General features: G+C 49.3%; 1 protein-coding gene across 5 annotated transcripts in view; it reads left to right on the forward strand.

The window, feature by feature from the left end:
* Window positions 1-18647, forward strand: part of ITSN1 (intersectin 1) — a 214813-nt gene that overhangs the window by 179588 nt on the left and 16578 nt on the right. For all 5 annotated transcript variants that reach the window (XM_045785563.2, XM_045785564.2, XM_087861773.1 and 2 more), the window contains 4 exons: window positions 690-796; window positions 6205-6388; window positions 8157-8255; window positions 15348-15515. In XM_045785563.2, coding sequence (XP_045641519.1) covers window positions 690-796; window positions 6205-6388; window positions 8157-8255; window positions 15348-15515 — 558 coding nt within the window. The remainder of the gene's footprint in view (window positions 1-689; window positions 797-6204; window positions 6389-8156; window positions 8256-15347; window positions 15516-18647) is intronic.

Here is an 18647-nt window from a genome sequence, read left to right on the forward strand (position 1 = left end):
CAGAAGCCCCCACTAGGCTCCCTGTTGGAGGGCTGGCTGCCTGCAGCTGCTCCCCTCGGGATGCCCGAGGCTTGTCTAGGCAGCAGATGCTGCAGGCGAGCGTGAAGGAGCCACCCACACCCACAGTGCATCTTTTTTTTTTTTTTTTAAGATTTTATTTATTTATTTGACAGAGAGCGAGCACAAGTAGGGGGAGCAGCAGGTAGAAGGAAAGGGGGAAGGAGGCTCCTTGCTGAGCATGTGGGGCTCAATCCCAGGACCCTGGGATCATGACCTGAGCCGAAGGCAGACGCTTCACGACTGAGCCACCCAGGCACCCCAACCCACATGCATCTTGAAGCCCCCACTTTTCCCAGCCATGTCCACCCTCCACCATGGGGAAGGAAGAGTATGTGTGACTTTGCCCAGGCCTCTTAGCTTTGTCCTGCTGGAGTTAGGGCCCATCCTCTAGAGTTCAGCTTGGCCTCCCTCGTCAAACAGGGCAGACCTGATGGGGACTGCCCCCCCCCCCGCCCGCGGCTCAGGCGGAGGAGGGGTCGTTTGCTGCAGAAGCTGTGGGAAGGCGGGAAGCCCGCAAAGGCACAGCCACCCGCTGGCCCTTCCATGCTCAGAACAGAGCTGCGTGCATTGTGTTTGAGTTGTGAGCTAACTGTTTGCTTTCTGAACCGCTTCGTTTTCTGCACCTGTAGATCTTTCAGAAACCCCTGATGGAGTCTGAGCTGCTGACAGAGAAAGAGGGTGCTATGGTTTTTGTTAACTGGAAGGAGCTGATTATGTGTAATATCAAACTACTGAAGTAAGCCTCTTGCCCCTAACCCCAGCCTTGCTCCCCCCCCCCAACCTGGGCTCTCACACACTAGCATCTCTGTGTGGCTTGGTCCGCATGTCCTCCATGCATGCCGCCCTATGTTTCTTTCTTCTGCCTCTTCTGCTCATTTCCACTCACGAGCACCATGGCTCCTTGTTGCCCTGATGCTTTCCGGAAACACCCCCAGTCTGTCATCGTGGAAACACCCCCCAGTCCATCGCCAAGTTCCTGCTGTCACTGTGGGTCTAGAGTCTCCAGGGTGGGGGGGCTCCCCCGGTCCTGGCTCCCTCTCGGGGGCCCGGGCCAGCTCCCCACTTGCCCACCTGCAGACCTTGGGGTGCACGTTGTTCTCTCGGGACATTCTTGGCTCCCAAGGATGGAAAACAGTTGGAGCATTTGCCCCCCATGGCCAACATTTCCTCATGTTCACACTCCAAGAAGCTGGCCTGGAGCTGTCGATATTCTATTCCCACTTCAGTGTCCAGAGGCGGCCACAGGGCCAGGGAGGAGGTGTGGGCCGGGAGTCAGGAGACCTGGGTTTGGAGCCCAGCTCCTCGCCCTACCTCTTTGAGCCTCTGTTCCCAGCTGTCAAGTGAGGGTATTAGATTATGTCCTCACCATGGCCCCTTCCCGTTCTAAACAGAACCCTCCAGATTTGGGCCCAGCAGGCCGTACTTTGGAACATGACTTGCTAAGAACGCACAGTAGGTCCACAGGGATCCAGCCAGCAGGGAAGACCGGCCACCCTCTGCCAGGCCCAAGAGTGCAGCGCGGCCTGGGGGAGTTGGCATCCGTTCCCGAGCTCTACCTTCATGTAACTAGGAAGGGGCTCTTTCCTAAATATGAGCCTTGTTCTTATAAAGTAATTTCAGGTCTCCACTTTCCTGAGTGTGTGTTCGGGAGCAGTTGGGGGATGGACAGAGGGGTGAAGGTGAAGTAAAAATACAAGATCTGCTTCCTTTATGTTCTGGAAAGCAAATACTCAGCGATGACCCCCAGGGGTGCTTTGAGAAAGTATTTCCATCCTCCTCCTTGAGCACGGTGCTGTGGAAGCTTTTGAGTGTAGCTATGGGTCACACGCTTGGGCTCACACCTGCTCTTGCCCTGCTGGCTGTGTCTTTGGGCGAGTCACTTGCAGTCTCTGGGCCTCAGTGTCCTCATCTGTGAAATGGGGATGATAAGCATACCTCCTGCATACGGTGATTACTGGGGGGTCTTTAGATGACACGTGCCTGGCCATACCAAGTGCTGGGCTCAGCCCCCTGGCCTTGGAGAGGGGCTGTCCTATCACCGGGGGCAAGGGGCCTGGTTAAGCCCTGTGCTACACGTGCTGAAGACCTAGTTGTTTCGAAATAGACACAAGAGTTTTCTGTTGAAAATATACCCCTCCTCTCCTTGGGGGGCCATTTGGGGTGGGGTTGGGGAGGGGGGAAGTGTGTCCGATGTTCCAGAGGCCCGAGTGAAAGTGCTGCTTCAGTGTTCCCCATACCTTCCTGCTGTCCCCTCATTCCACCCTCCCCACGTCCTGTCAGGGAAGCAGAAGCCCCTCCCTTGAGCTCGGTCATGGCCAGGCTGGGGGGCTCCTTCCTCCTGCTGGCGTGGAGAGGTGGGATCCGCAGTGCTGTTTCAGCTGGGGAAGCCAGGCTCAGAGAGGGTGAGTGACTTGTTGAAGTCACACAGCAGGCAAGCTTGTGCCCTGGGCGGCTCTGTGGTTGTCCCCCTGGAGGTTCCAGCCAGTCCTGCCCCCGATGGAAAGAACGTGGAACCAGGAGGCAAATGTCCTAAGTTTTTGTCCAGGTTCCAGCACCTTCTAACTTGTTCTAGGCGGTTTCCTTGGGCAGATGAACTCTCAGACCCCTTGTTTTGGGGCCTGTAAAATTGCAGTCATGGTGCCCGCCTTGTTGAGCGTGCAGGGTTATTCTGAGGAGTGAGGAGGCCAACCGTGGTCACATCAAACCTCCCGGCAGAGCCCGTCTTCCAGGACAGTGTCCCTGAGCTCCGGCCCACTCCCCTGATGACCTGATCAGTTCGTTCGGGTGAACTGTCTCATGTCTTCATATTCGAGATACAATATTTAATAGGAGCCTCCCGGGGACCCCATTTCTTTTTTTTTTTTTCTTGTCAATATGTTATTATGAACAGTTTTAAACATACAGAAAAATGAAAAGGATTATAGGGTGAGCCCCCACATTGTAGATTGTACAGGAAACACTTCGCTACATCCCTTTGTTGCATAGACTTAACCTCCTCATGCCAAGGAATCACCCCAACGGTAGGGAGATTTGAGGGCTCCTTGCAGGCTGAAAGAGGAAGGTGTTTTCGGGTAAAGAGGAGTTAAGGCAGGTCCCCCTGAAGGTCACTGGTGAGCAGCCATCTATCTGCCAATCCTGATCCAAGGGCCAGCGACTCCTTGCACTTGGGTGGGTGGGTGGGGACATGGGATTTTGGAAATAAAGAAGAAATAGATAAATGAAAATAAAGGGGTGCTAACTGGGCATAGGGACTTCCTACTATGGTTGGGGGTTAGAATGGACGATTCGTTCTTCCTGGTGAGTGGAGAGCTGTGAAATTTGCTTTTAAGAAGCAGAGGAGGGCAGAAAGATCTAGAACCTTTTCACATTAAGAGCAGCTGCGGGCCATGATAGCAGGAGGGACGCAGACCAGACACAGGGCCGCGCAAACCCAGGTGCTGGGAACTATTTGTGTTTAATCAACATCCTTTCTTGCCTCCTTACTTGGAGGAAAATGAAGGAACTTCTCAAAAAAAAAGAAAAAGTTCTTAAACTAAGTATTTGACCTTCTTTTTAACTCAAGATAGATATAATTTTATTTTAAGCAGAAAACAAAAATAAAGAGTAACAGACCTCTGTCGGGGGCAGAGACAGCGTGGGGAGACAGGAGGTTCCTGTCTTCTCCTGACAGGAACTTTGGGCCCAGGGGGCGGGAGGGAAAGGCCGGGCACGGAGGACATGCCAGCAGTGGTGGCAGGGAGAGGGGCAGAGGGTCACGGAAGCGGCAGCGAGAAGTCAAGATGGCAGGAGCCACTTCTGGAGGCAGGACAGGGCCTGTGGGGAGCAGCTGGGGCGTGGAGGCGGGCTTGGGCGCTGGGCCTGTTGTTGTCCTGAGCTCTGTGCTTACAGAGCTCTGGGGTCACACCGCCTGGGTTCGAGAATGGCCTCTGTCAGTCTCAGCTGTGTGAGTTTGGTCAAGTCACTCGGTTTCTGCACCTCGGGGATGCCAGCAGCCCATAGGGAGAATAAGCAATGTGTGCAAAAGAGGGTTTGACACATAGGACCTATTAAGACACGCCAGCTCGTGCTCGGTGGGCTTCTGGGGATCAGGAGCTCTCACTCATCCAGCAAACAACTGAGCGCTCTTTGAAATGTTCATTAGCTGATTGATACTGTGGCAGGTCAGGGCCTTGACCCGGGAAAACTTCAGATGAGATTAGAGCTGCGGCGACAGAGTCACGTGACCCCTGAGCCCAGTGACACCCTCCTTTCAAACCCATGAGGACCCAGTCCTTGTAAGTCCTGCCTATGCAGTAGAACATCCCAGGGGGCGGCGACCCAGCCCTGACAGGTGCCTGGTCCGTAGTCGGGGCCGGATTGCAGGCCTGTCCCCTGGTTGGACAAGTTGAGTGTGTTCCGGGCAAGTTCTTCCAGAACCCAGGCCCTGGTTTAGCCTCTTCAAGACAATGGCCACCTGCATGTGCTCTTTCTTCTTTTCCTCGTCTCCTCCATGGTTTTTTAAAAGTGGGGGAGAGGGGTGGTGGTACTTGTATTCCCTTAGGGAAAGATTATTTTGTTCCTCCTCATACAAAAATGATAGAATGCTGGAATTTCTTCCTGTTTCCATCCATAGCAAGTTTCTAACATGATTATGCAGGGCTCTGGTCCCCCAGAATTGGGGGTGACATCACCCTTGAGCAGATTTCTACATGTTGGGAGATACTCTGTACCAACCCCCTCAATGAGCGGTGGCCATTTGGCCATCCTGAGGGTATCAAGCTGCTGCCCTCACATACCAAGCCCAGTGCTGACCAGCGTCTCTCCCTACAAGGGCATCTGCTTGCGGTGGAATTCCTAACTGTTCAGACCACATAACTTACTGTTCCTAAAATTTCTCTCCTTGACTTGTTTGCCCAGTCCAAGGATTTTTTTAGTCAAAAACGTAGGAGAAAGACGGCAAAGTGGTCTGAAGTTTTTAGTAATGCTAATATTACAAGCTTCCTTGGAATTCTTAGAGAGCCATATCCTTACCTCAGGGCTTCTCCAACATGGCTGTGAAAGCCAAAGGGATTTATAGTAACAACCTCCCCACCTTATGTTAAAATCATATAACATACCATTCTGTTCCATCCAACCACCCATCCATCCATCAGTCCATCCATCCATCCATCTATCCATCCATCGTCCTTCCATCCACCCATCATCCTTCCATCCATCCACCCATCCATCCACCCACCATTACTGGGGGAGGCAGAGCACACTCATGGCCTCCAGTGTTGTTGTCCTGCCCTCAGAGCGCATTGCCCTCCTTGCTGCGTAGAGACTCAGTGATGTGCCCTTCTAGGGGCTGGCGTTAGGAGTTCACGTATTGGAGCTGGAAGGGTGGGATGCACAGAATTGGCTCTCACGGCGGCCCTCAACACTCGGACGGCAGCTGGATCCCAGAACAAACACTTCTCAGCCCCTTCAGTCTCTTCCCAGCTTCCAGGAGATGAATTGTTTGGGTTTGTCGGTCCATTATCATATAAATAGGCTTCTCTCTTCAGAACTCTGTAATCCAGTCAACTTCCAATTAGCCACAGAGAAGAAGCAGGGAACTGCACAGACAACCATTTATACCTGGTGTTGGTGAACATAATGAGATTATTTTTCTGTGGCCGTTGATTTACCCTCTTAATTATCTTCTGTTTCGTCTGAAAATGAATCTCCATGTCCCTTGGCAACAGTAGCTTCCCTCGGGTGACATTGGCCTGGAACAGACTCAATGCTGGGGCCATCCTGGCCTGGGACTTTCCCCACAGATAATCCATAGAGTGAGACGTCGACACAGGGACCTCGTCTGAGTTACGAAAGAAACAATTCCCTATTTCTCCATAAGAAAAAAAAGTAATCTTTCATGCTGACTCGTTCAGCAAAGATTTCTTTGGGAGGTCGTGATTCCCCAGCACCCGCCAACAGCCAGTATGCCGAAGAAAAGTGTCCCACTGATAACCCCTCTGTAGCACCAGACGTGTTACTCTTCTGTCCCTTGTGTCCCCCAGTAGATCCTTTAGCGGCCCTGGGTCTGTGCCCCTCACACACATTCTTGTCTGTACGACCGAGAAGTGTGCCCCGTTGCACCGGCTGCTGTGCAGGCAGGGGCTCACTGCCCGTGTCCCCGTGCAGAGCGCTGCGAGTCCGCAAGAAGATGTCGGGGGAGAAGATGCCCGTGAAGATGATCGGGGACATTCTGACGGCCCAGCTGCCCCACATGCAGCCTTACATCCGCTTCTGCAGTTGTCAGCTCAACGGGGCTGCCCTGATCCAGCAGAAGACGGACGAGGCCCCGGACTTCAAGGACTTTGTCAAGGTAAGGAGCGCAGGCTGAGCCAAGCCCCTGCCGCTCCGTGGCTGACGCAGGGCGGTGGGTGTGTGAGGAGCGCGTTCAAGCCTGCGAGCGGATTCCCGCTAAAAACAGCCAACAGGACCAAGGTCTTGACCCAGCCCTGGGGGCTGCGAGGCGCGGACAGGTGGGGCTGTGACCAAAGAGGCGGGCTTGGAGAGGAGGGGCCAGTTTGCACCCAGAAACTCTGATGTGTGGTCCGGGTGTTAGCCGTGTTATTTGGATGCAGATTTAAATCTTCCATCTGATTCGTCAGGCCCAGCAAGGCTGGTGCATCTCAGGAGCCCCATTCTGTTAGGTCTGAGCAACCGCCCCCCATTCTTTCCTGCAGAGAGAATGGCCAGGAATCCCAAGGGGCCCTTTGTTCCTTTCCCAGTTGGTTCTCGTCGTTGGCCTCAAGCTCTAGGAAGCGTGTGGGGGTGAGTGTGGGAGGCCAGGACCTCTGCCGCGGGGGATAACAGGGGTCTCGAGAGCCATGTGTCCCCCAAGGGACATCTGAGGAGGCGGGTCCCGTGCTGCTGGAGGCTGCAGGCCCTGGGACTTGGCCTTGGCCAGGGCGATACCCCGCTGGCCCTACTGGTCCACTCCAACAGCCTCCACATCGCCCAGAGGAAAGAAAAACAGGAAAAGAATCAAATAACTTTTGCTGAGCATCAGTTGTATTTTGGTGAATAGACCAATAATACTAACAGCAGGGTTCTCTTTGCACCTCGTGCGTTTGGGGGCGGGCCATTCCCTCCTCCCCAATAATCACGTTTGTGGAATCATCATTGTGAGGTCTCTCCTTGACCGTAGCGTCCCCACATGCTTGTTCTTTCCTTTCCCCCTGGTGTTTCTCAACATTAAATGCTTTGCCACCTGGGGTTTCAGCCAAGGGCTGGTCCACCCCCAGGCACAAGGCAGGATGAATTCATCACTGGATGCACTTGAACTTGAGGGAAGTGCTGACACCACCCAGGACAGAGGGCTTGTTTCCCCTCCCTCATCACCTCTCCTCACCTCATCCCTGTGGGGGTTTGACACTCCTTTGCCAGGTATGAGGTGTCCCTGGAATGATGATGTTCAGGGCTGCAGCAGGTTTGGGGGCTGACACTTCCCGGGACCTGGGGCCAAGGTTCTGGCCGCTGCCCATGTCTAAGGCATTAAACCTGGCCAGCGCCTTTGAGAGCTGAGTCACCATAGTCCCTGTGACTTAAGGACAGGATCATCTTTTGGGATAGGACTCTTTCCTCCAGTCAAGTTCACAAAAGCGACAGGTGGTCTATGGTGGGGACAACCTGCAGGACTTGAGGTGTTCCTCCCCCCCCCCATCTCAGTGCCACCGTCCCCACCTGCCTGGGGCTCCCATGGGCAGGTGCCGGCTCCATCCGAACTAGACAACGAGATTCAGTCCTTCTGGCATCTCTAGGACTTAAGGGGAATTTTTATTCTAATTCTACAATCTCGTGTCTCTTCTTACACTTGGGACTGTAAAAAGGTCTGGCAGATGGCCAGAAGAAATATTCTCTGCAGAGCCAGAATCTCGTCTCTGGAGGGAAGGGACTGTGTTTCCCAGGGATGGGGTGGGTCTCCAATCTCCATCGTCCTGGACCAGGATCACGGGTCAGGCCCTTCCAACTCCAGGCTCCTCCGCTCTTATCCAGATAAATGAGACAACGTGATGGGCAGGGAGTGGATGTCACTAACTGGATTTTGCAGATTTCTTAAGTACATTTAAAAAACTCTCGAATTTCAGAGGCTGGCGATGGACCCTCGATGTAAAGGGATGCCACTGTCTAGTTTTATACTGAAGCCTATGCAACGGGTAACAAGATACCCACTGATCATTAAAAATGTAAGTACCCGTCTTGCCTTTTCAAGCAGAGGAACGCTTTCTCAGCATTTCAGGGATCTGGGGTCCCAGGCACGTTCTCCCACCAACGCACCTGGTATCTGTTGTGTAGACTCATACGCCGGGGCGGTGTTGGAAGCATCCGCTTGGTCACTGAGAAAGGAAAGCTGTTTATTGTGAAAAGAGCTAGTAATATACAGTCTTCAGCCATGTGACCAAGTGGCTTTTCCCTCGTAAGTTGGAAAATGAAAGCTCAGTTCTTCGGTTCTTTTCCTAACAGAGGTATAATACCTTCAGGCCTCAATCTTCCCAGCAAGAAAGAGAAGGAAATGTCAGGCCTCCCACCCATCTTCAAAAAGCCATCGTGGAACCAATACCAAAAGAAAAAAAAATAGGGTTTCAGTGTTTCTACCTGTAATATGAGTGAGCAGACTCAGATAGCCTCTGAGCCCGCGATTATATAACCACAGGGGGGCTCCTGGAGAGAGGTTTTAGATCTGGTTTCCTCTAATGGAGGCTTGAGAAACCCAGATCTGGGTGCTGGTGTGCTCATGGCTGTTGGGGCGTTACTGCCCTGTGGGTCTCTCAGTGGCAGAGTCAGGAAATACATGTATGTATGTTAAATTCATATGCACATACTTACATATATGTAAGTGTACACGTATACATTTATATTTATTTCTAGATCCATCTGTGTAGATAATAATGCATACTAAAACCCATGAGTTCACACAGATACCTCCTGTTCTAATCTTATACCACAGAATTGATTCTAGCCTTCCCCCTTTCTGTACTTATAGGTTCTTTTCTATGAGAAACCTGCCTCTCATTATTGTCAATACATTTACTGATTTGCTCAGACCCCTTATAGTAACCTGTCCCCCTCCACGTAAGCCATCTCCTCCATCCAACCCCAGCTCAGTCCCACAAAGTACACTGTGGGGGCGCCTGGGTGGCTCAGTCGTTAAGCGTCTGCCTTCGGCTTGGGGCATGATCCCAGGGTCCTGGGATCAAGCCCCACATCGGGCTCCCTACTCTGCTGGGAGCCTGCTTCTTCCTCTCCCACTCCCCCTGCTTGTGTTCCCTCTCTCGCTGACTGTCTCTCTCTCTGTCAAATAAATAAGTAAAATCTTAAAAAAAGAAACAAAAAACAAAGTACCCTGTGGCCACCTTGACTGAGTTAAATTAGTTTTGAATCAGGCTTTCAACCTACTGTTTCCCCTCTTCCAACTTGACAGTTACTATTTAACTGGCTCAATATTTCTCCCACCCCCCAATATTTAATTGCACATTGGAGCTGGAAACAAGCTTTTATTTTATTTTATTTTATTATTTTTTTTAAAGAATTTATTTATTTATTTGACAGAGATAGAGACAGCCAAGCCAGCGAGAGAGGGAACACAAGCAGGGAGAGTGGGAGAGGAAGAAGCAGGCTCATAGCGGAGGAGCCTGATGTGGGGCTCGATCCCTTAACGCCAGGATCACTCCCTGAGCCGAAGGCAGACGCTTAACCGCTGTGCCACCCAGGCGCCCCTGGAAACAAGCTTTTAAAATAGGTGTTCTGGATCTAGCCAATGGCGGGGGGAGGAAAGGAGGGGGGACAAGGAAAGAACTGAGAGTCAAAAATATTAAAAAGGAAAAAACAAATTATCATTACTTGCAGAAACATGATTGCTGCCTTTTAGAGGACCTGAGAATGAACTGAAAAATAGTGGAACAAAGAAGAGAATTTTAAAAGGTGGCCAGTTATAAGATACATGTGAAAAACCATAAAAGTACTAAGATGAAATATTGTTTATGATGCTGAGGTGGGGAAATTCTTAGCATGGCAGTAAGGACAGAATAACATGGCAGTAAGGACAGAAATTTAAAAGATTTAGAATTGTAATAACTAAAAAAATATTTTATCCTGGAAACAACCTAGATATTAAGTAGAACAAATAAATTGTGGTAGATCCGTACTCTGAAAATATTTTTAAAAACAGACAGAGACCTCAGGGGCGCCTGGGTGGCTCAGTCAGTTAAGCGTCCGCCTTCAGCTCAGGTCATGATCCTGGGGTCCTGGGATGAGCCCTGCATCAGGCTCCCTGCTCAACACGGAGCCTGCTTCTCCCTCTGCCTCTGCTGTCCCCCTGCTTGTGCTTCCTCTCTCTGTCATATAAATAAACAAAATCTTAAAAAACAAAAACAGAGACTTCTATGTATTAGCATGGAATTACATCCAGTAAATACCACTGAGTTAAAAAAAAAAAACCCTCACGAGCAATCTTACGGTGTAGTTCATTTTGTAAAACAGAAAAAGCTGGCATCTAAAAGGAGTTCAAGGGGTGGCCTTTGGTTTGTTGGCATGGTTACCTCTGGGGAGGATAGTGAAAGGGAATGTTCACATTTGCTCTATGTAGTTCTTTTTTTTTTTTTTTTAAAGATTTTTTATTTATTCATTCTACAGAGATAGAGACAGCCAGCGAGAGAGGGAACACAAGCAGGGGGAGTGGGAGAGGAAGAAGCAGGCTCATAGCAGAGGAGCCTGATGTGGGGCTCGAACCCCTAACGCCAGGATCACGCCCTGAGCCGAAGGCAGACGCTTAACCGCTGTGCCACCCAGGCGCCCCTGCTCTGTGTACTTCTGTATTGTTCAGATCAGATCAAAAATGTGTCAATATATTATTTGCATAAACATTTCTCTTAAAAATTTCTGTGTGACAAAATATAATGAACAGCAATGAAAGACAAATGATAGATATAAACTGGGTTAACACACTTTAGACTGCAGGTAAGTAGGTACTGAAATATCCCTAGATTATCTATCTATAGCTATGTATCTATGTATCATCTATGTGAGGCAACTTACAGCTCAAAAAGAAAAAGATAAATACTTCAATGGGAAAATAGGTGAAATATACAACTAGATGTTTCCGGGAGGCAGTGTCGAGTAGCGGGAAAGAACACTTGGTCAGGAGCCAGGCTGCAGGGCTCATCCCAGGACCCCAGGATCATGACCTGAGCTGAAGGCAGACGCTTAACTGACTGAGCCACCCAGGCGCCCCTGAGGTCTCTGTCTGTTTTTAAAAATATTTTCAGAGTACGGATCTACCACAATTTATTTGTTCTACTTAATATCTAGGTTGTTTCCAGGATAAAATAACACTTGGTCAGAATCCCAGTACTGCTGCTGTGTGCCCTTGGGTTAAGTTACTTAACCTCTCTGGGCGTCAGTTTCCTTCTCTGTAAATTAGGGACACTACTAGTACCTACTGCAAAGGGTTGTGTGGTGTATGTTAAAGTACTGGCTCCTACCGAGCCGTTTACAAATGTTAGCTTTACCCTTTAGTACACTTATGCCCTACATGTACAAAAAGCTTAAATTAACTAGTAATAAAAGAGACACATAAAACAAGAAAAATGCCTTGTTTTGGGCTTGCCAGAGAGGCATATATTGGAAAGAGTGTAGGTCCCCAGTGTGGGCAAAGATGCTGGCCGAAGGTAGAGTGGGTCAGCCTTTTGGAGGGTGACGGACAGATCAGACTGCTGATTCCCTTTGGCTCAACACTTCTACCTCTAGGAATTTATTGAAAAAAAAAATCCAAGAAATATTGAAAAATTAGGACCAACATGAAGTTTTATGGGAAGGGAAGTATTGAAATGCCTTGTAGTTCATCTTACAATGATACATTGTAGAATCCTTAAAAATGATGGCATAGGTCCACATGAAATGGACATCAAATGATGTGACAAAACTGTTACGAAGTGGGGAAAAACAGTGTGCAAAATTGTGCAGTGTAGTGTGGTAGTATGATTCAGTTATTATTCTCTAAAAATTGTGTGTGTGTGTGTGCGTGTGTGTGTGCGTGTGTAGGCAGAGTATTTGACTAAGACATAGACGCTCTCTCCAGGTGGGGAGATTATGGGTGATTTTTAGGATCTTTATAACTTTCTGAATTTTCTGAATATTGAATATTGTACAATATTATTCTTACAATTAGAAAACTCAACAAACCCATTTTCATTTTGAAACAGAACAAAGCAAACTGTTAGAACTAATACACAATTCAGTAAAGTTGCAGGATACAAAATCAATACACAAACATCTGTTGCATTTCTATACACTAATAATGAACCATCAGAAAGAGAAATTAAGAAAACGGTCCCATACAATTGCATCAAAGAGAATAAAATACTTAGAAATAAATTTAATCAAGGAGGCGAAAGACCTGTGTATTTAAATCTACAAGTCATTCGTGAAAGAAACTATGGAAGACACAAAGAAATGGAAAGATATTCGTGCTCATGGACTAGAAGAATTAATGTAGTTTAAACTGTGCATACTGCACAGAGCAATCTACAGATTCAATGCAGTCCCATTCAAAATTCCAATGACATTTTTCACAGAAATAGAACAATCCTAAAATTTGTACAAACCATAAAAGATCCCAACTAGCCAAAGCAATCTTGAAGAAGAAGAACAAAGCTGGAAGCATCACACTCCCTGATTGCAGACTATATTACAAAGCTATACTAATTGAAACAGTATGATACTGGCATAGAAACAGACACATAGATCAGTGGAACGGCATAGAGAGCCGAGAAATAAACCCATGCCTATACGGCCAATTTGTTTACAATAAAGGAGCCAAGAATATACAATCGGGACAGAACAGTCTCTTTACCAGACAGCCACATACAAAAGAATGAAACCAGACCACCGTACACAAAAATTAACTCAAAGTGGATGCAAGAGCAAGAGTCTTGAATGATTTTTTACAAATCTGACACCAAAAACTAAAGCAACAAAAACAAAAATAAACAGACAAACTACATCAAACTAAAAAGTTTCTGCAAGCAAAGGAAACTGTCACATCATGAAAAGGTAACCCACTGAATGAGAGAAAATACTTGCAGATCGTATATCTGATAAGGGGCTAACATCTAAAATATATAAAGAACTTATACAACTCATACAATAGCAAAAAACCCAACAATCTGATTTAAAAATGGGCAGAGGATCTGACTAGGCATTGTTCTAAAGACAACACAGTGCTTACGAGGTGCTCTCTGTAATTAACCATCGGGGAAATGCAGATCAAAACCACAATGAAGTATCACCTCACACTTGTCAGAATCACTAGTATAAAAAAGACTAGAGGGGCGCCTGGGTGGCTCAGTTCTTTGAGCATCTGCCTTCGGCTCAGGTCATGGTCCCAGGCTCCTGGGATGGAGCCCCACATTGGGCTCTGTGTTCAGCGGGGAGCCTGCTTCTCCCTCTGCACCTCCCCCCCACTCATCCTCTCTCTCAATATTTCTCTCTCAAATACATAAATGAAATCTTAAAAAAAAAAAGACTAGAAATAACAAGTGTTGATAAGGATGTGGAGAATAAAGGAATCCTTGTCCAGTGTTGGTAAGAATATAAATTGATGCAGCCACTCTAGAAAACAGTAAGTAGATTTCTCAAAAAATTAAAAATGGAACTACCATATACAATCCAGCTATTCCACTTCTTGGTATTTACCTGAAGAAAATAAGAACACTAATTCAAAAAGACACATGCACCCCCATGTTCACTGCAGCATTATCTATAATAGCCAAGACATGGAAACAACCTAACTGTCCACTGATGGATAGACATTGTGATATGTGTATGTATATATATATGTATATGTTGTATGTATATAGTATAATATATAATAGAATATTGTTCAGACATAAAAAAAACCAACAACCAGTGAGCTCTTGCCACTTGTGTCAACACGGATGGACCTTGAGGGCACTATCCTAAGTGATATAACTCAGACATAGAAAGATAAATAGCGTATGATCTTTCTTATATTTGGCATCTTAAAAACAATTAATTAAAGAAAACCTCCAAGCTCATAGATGCAGACAACAGATTAGTAGTTGCCAGAGGCAGGGGTAGGGGGTGGCATAAATGGGTAAATGATTTTTGTATTTTTTGTTCTTAGTTTAAATAAATTGAGGGGAAAAAAGAAAGCAAAACCAAACCAAAACAAAAACTAATGAATTTGCACAAGCCAGCTGTGTGGGCTCCCAGTCTAGAGCTATAGTCCTTAGACTTGGCTGTACCTTAGAATCACCTGGAGTATTCTAGAAAGTTCCTATACCGGAGTCCCACCCCGAGGGATATGGTCAGGGATGAGGCCTCAGGAGTTTCCAAAGGGATCTTAAGTACAGCCAGGATTGGCCCGTGGGCGGGGCTGTTGATGACTGGTGGACGCAGGACCAGAATGGGCCTTTTTGTCAATTTAGGTGCTTCCCTAGGACTTTAAGCCAAAGGGTACCTTTGAGGTGAGATATCACTCAAGGTTAGGTCCACTTGAATTATCTGTGTGTGGACAAGGCCTGGGCAGGTGCACTGCTCACATCCCCCGGTGCATTCTCAAACTGGCTCGGGGCCTTTCTTCATCGCTGCTTTTAATGCCCCCAAAGTCCTTCGAGAATCCGATGGTCATGGCTCTCATTCACTGAGCACCTTCTAAGGGCCGGGTACTTTGCCAAGCGCTTTACTATATCAAATCATTTAGTCCTCCAGATAACCTTATAAAGGAGGTACTAGGGAGCATCCCCACTTTTCATATAAGGAAACTGAGGCTCCGAACATTTAGGGGACTGGCCCACGCACCGCTGCTCCCCGGCAGAGCCCAGATGGTAGTGCAGCAGGTGTCACCGCTGGCTTCCAGGGTTCTGTGCAGAAAAACGCACGCGAGCTCAGATCCACCCCTTTGCACGCTGTTCCAGAGCTGCGCAGAAGCCTGACGCTCGCACCGAGCTAGGGAAAGAGGCATTTTCTAGGGGAAAATCCCTGAGGGCGCCTTGTTACCCTGGCTGCAGCCACTGCCCTCACAAAACCCTAGGTCTAAATAATGTGGCATTCCCCTGCCTCCCCAGGGGACCCGGCCAACAAGGGAGGGGGGCGTCTTGCTCCTGTCTTGGCTGCAGCTGGGCGCCCAGAGCGGCCCCTCCCCCTGTGGGCACCCATCAGGAAAGGTGCCCTGCCTCTGCTGGGCTCTCCAGAACCGCGCCCCCCTGGGGGACCCACCCGCACCGCCTGAGGCTGCTGTCTTGTGTTCTCCTCCGTAGATCCTGGAAAACACCCCCGAAAACCACCCTGACCACAGCCACTTGAAGCACGCCCTGGAGAAGGCGGAAGAGCTGTGCTCGCAGGTGAACGAAGGGGTGCGGGAGAAGGAGAACTCGGACCGGCTGGAGTGGATCCAAGCGCACGTGCAGTGTGAAGGCCTGTCGGAGGTAGCTGCCCGCCGGCTGGGACCCGGGCGGCCCCCCAATCCCAAGCTGAGCCTCGGGCAGCCAGCAGGGGGGAGGAGGGCGAGCGGGATCATGCGTGGTTCTCTCCAGGCCACTGCGTGCGCTTTCTCTCTCCCACAGACCCCTATCCGCCCCTGCACCTGTCCACTGACTTATATTTTCGTTTCCATTTCCCCAATTTCCGTTCCTGTTGTCAGATCCGCTGGTTTCTCTCTCGTGTCTTGCTCTTGCACAAGTGGCCCTACTTTTCATCTTTCTTGCGAATACATTTTAAACATATTCCCTACCAGGTAATTCCGGCATCTACAGTTAACCGGGAGCTCGCTCCTCTCTGTTGGGTCTGCTAGCCGGCACTGCGCATGCCCGCTTCTCTGTTTGTGCTGTGATTTTTGGTTGTGAGTTCCGTGTTCCTCGGAGCTTTATCTGTGGGACCTCTGAGATCTGGAGTTGCGTTCCTCCCGAGAGGATTGCTACCAGCATCACCCTAAATTAAATGTAGAGGGGTTTGGGGATCATACTGCCGTGTGAATTGTAGTTGCGGACTTGGGTGAGGGCTGCAAACTCTCAGGGGCATTTTTTTTTTTCATTCCACTTAGGCCAAGGTCAAAAACAAGTAAGTCTTGTTCCTCCCTTCTGTGCTTGAGTTTACTTGTCATCCTTCCTCTGGGAGTCAGTTTTTCTGTGGCTGTCTCCTGTTAGATCCCTCCGCTCAAGTGGGCCCTCCACACATCGCTCGTCTCCCCCACTCCACGTGACCTTTGAAGTGGAAGCTCAAGGTCACCAGATTTAAGAGAGACTCTCTGGGCTGAAGCCGGCTTTGGGGTTTGCTTATCTTCTGGAGTTCACATTTTCATTCTGTTTTTGGCCTCTGCACATTTTTTTACTTTTTATATAATTTTATCACTTTGCTTGCATTTAAAAAGTGCATTTTTGTGTTTCACTCAGTTTTTAAAATTTTCGCGGGATGTGTCAGAGTATCTAGTCCACCGTACTGCCAGAAACAGGAGTTTCTCTTCTAATATTTAATTCTTTTCTTGTCACTTACCCTTCCTTTAGTTTCATTGATTCTTTCTGCCTGTTTTCCCTCTCTCTCTGCCTCTGCATGAATGTGTGTGTGCGTGCACACGTGCACACATACACACGCACACACTCACTAGGGTTTATCAAAATGCCCAGGCAGAATGTGTCCCCCTCATCCACCCTCCCTGTGGCTTCCTCCTTCTTCCAATGCTTCAAAGGCAGTCTCTAGCAGAGGAAGCCACCCCATGGGTTCCTTGCCCACCTCACCGCCTTGTCAGTCTTCAGCATTACGTGTGCGATAAACGGAGCTGTGGGAGCGGCCCTGTGGAAATGCAGTTTGGAATTCTGTGTTGATACGCAATCCAGGGGCATTCATTGGTTGGTTGGCCCACTTATGCTTTCATCCGTTCGTCCACTCAATAAACATTTCTCGAGCACCTGCCCGAGTGCCATGGCTCGGTCCTAAACAGGAAGGACATGAACATCGGTAAGATGTGACCTCTGCCCTCCCTCGGGTTCTAGATGAGGTGGGGGTGGCTAACCCCGTGTTTACAACAAAGTATAAGGAGTGGGAAGGCAGAACGAGGTGTGGGTGCTGTGGAAACACAAGTTGGGGAGGAGGGGACAGTCACAGGGAGATTCAGGGAAGCATTGGAGAAGGAGACACGTGGCTGTGTGAAGGGTGAAGATATCTGTCCAGGAAGGAGTCGAGGGGCCGGGCCTCCCGGTGGAGGGCACATCCTGAGCCGGCATCCGTAGAGCGAGAGATGCTAGGGCTTTAGGGCGAGTTGAAGGCAGGGCGAGCAAGCACCGAGGAGCTTCAACTCGATCCTGCAGACCGCGCACCTGCCTGAATCCGGGCAGCGGGACTCGGGGTTGTGCTCTTTGGAAAGGGGCCCTTCCCCAGGTCTCACAGCCGCCATCAGGCAGACTCGGCGAAGCCTGGGTCTTCATCTGAAAACATTAAGTGTAAAATAAGCTCTTAACATTTGAGTTTTGTGGCTTGTGTACCCTCTTGGAGATAGAGGGTTTTCCTTCCTCCTGATCAGTCTTCCTCAGCTTTGTGCACCAGCTTTTGTCTTGTCTGTCTGGTGTTCACCATGCAGTCAGGGACAGGGGCTGTGTTGGCTTCTAGAAGTCTCCCGGCCCAGATCTGGACTCATCCCCATGATTAAGTTTCAAATACATACTGTCTTTGGCATTCTTGTCCTAAGATAGAGAAATGTAAAGACCGTTCCCAATTCATCTATATTCAGTGCTAGACTGGCCTCATGGAGGCCCCACACTTGGAGGTGGACAAATAAACGACATCATCTTTACGTCAATTATGATGACGTCATTCAGGCCACCTTCTCTGGATTCATCATCCGTCCCCAAGTAGCCTGAACTCTCTTGGCGAGCAAAATGGATCTCCAGACTCCTGTTCAGAGTGCAAAGGGTAAAGAATACCTCTGTAGGCTCCCTTGTGGGTGTCACCTTCAGTCTTTGGGGCTCTCTCAGAGCCTCGGTGGGAGATTAGAGGCCCCCCTCCCTCCTTGTACCCAAGAGTGGAGGGGAATGGTCGCCCTTCCTGATGCCTGTAGGTCTCCAGTCACAGAGGCGCTGCTGATTCTTTCCCCCACGATGGCGGGAGATGCTGGCCACCAACATCTCTTGGGGGACAGGCGGTGTGAACCCTGTCACTTCTTCACAAATACCCTCCTCAGGGAGATCTACAGGGTTTGTGGCTCTGGGGAGTATTGGCCTTGAAGGCTGCTGGTGCAGCTTCCCCCTGGGGCCCACGTGTGGGCAGGTGGGGGCCGGGAGGGGTCTGACACTTGCCAGGATCATATGGCTGCCTGGGCACAGCTGTGCCCTTTCCCTGCTTCAGTCTCTCCTCCTGCTGCCAAGAAAGGGGGTCTTTATGGGGTCGTTTTCCTGCCTCAGTCTCCCTCTTCCCCTTTAGAAACCGCTCACATGAGGTGATAGAGCCCAATGGGGTGATGGAGCCGGCTTTCAGCAGCCCTTGGAGCCATCTCCAAGGTTTGGGACGTGGCAGGAAAAGAGCGTCCCTTTCCCATTTTCAGGCCAAGGAAGTTGGCTGAGGTTCGATGT

This window comes from Ursus americanus, chromosome 4 (assembly GCF_024610735.1).
Source record: "Ursus americanus isolate L20-20 chromosome 4, mUrsAme1.1.p, whole genome shotgun sequence".
Lineage (NCBI taxonomy): Eukaryota > Metazoa > Chordata > Mammalia > Carnivora > Ursidae > Ursus > Ursus americanus.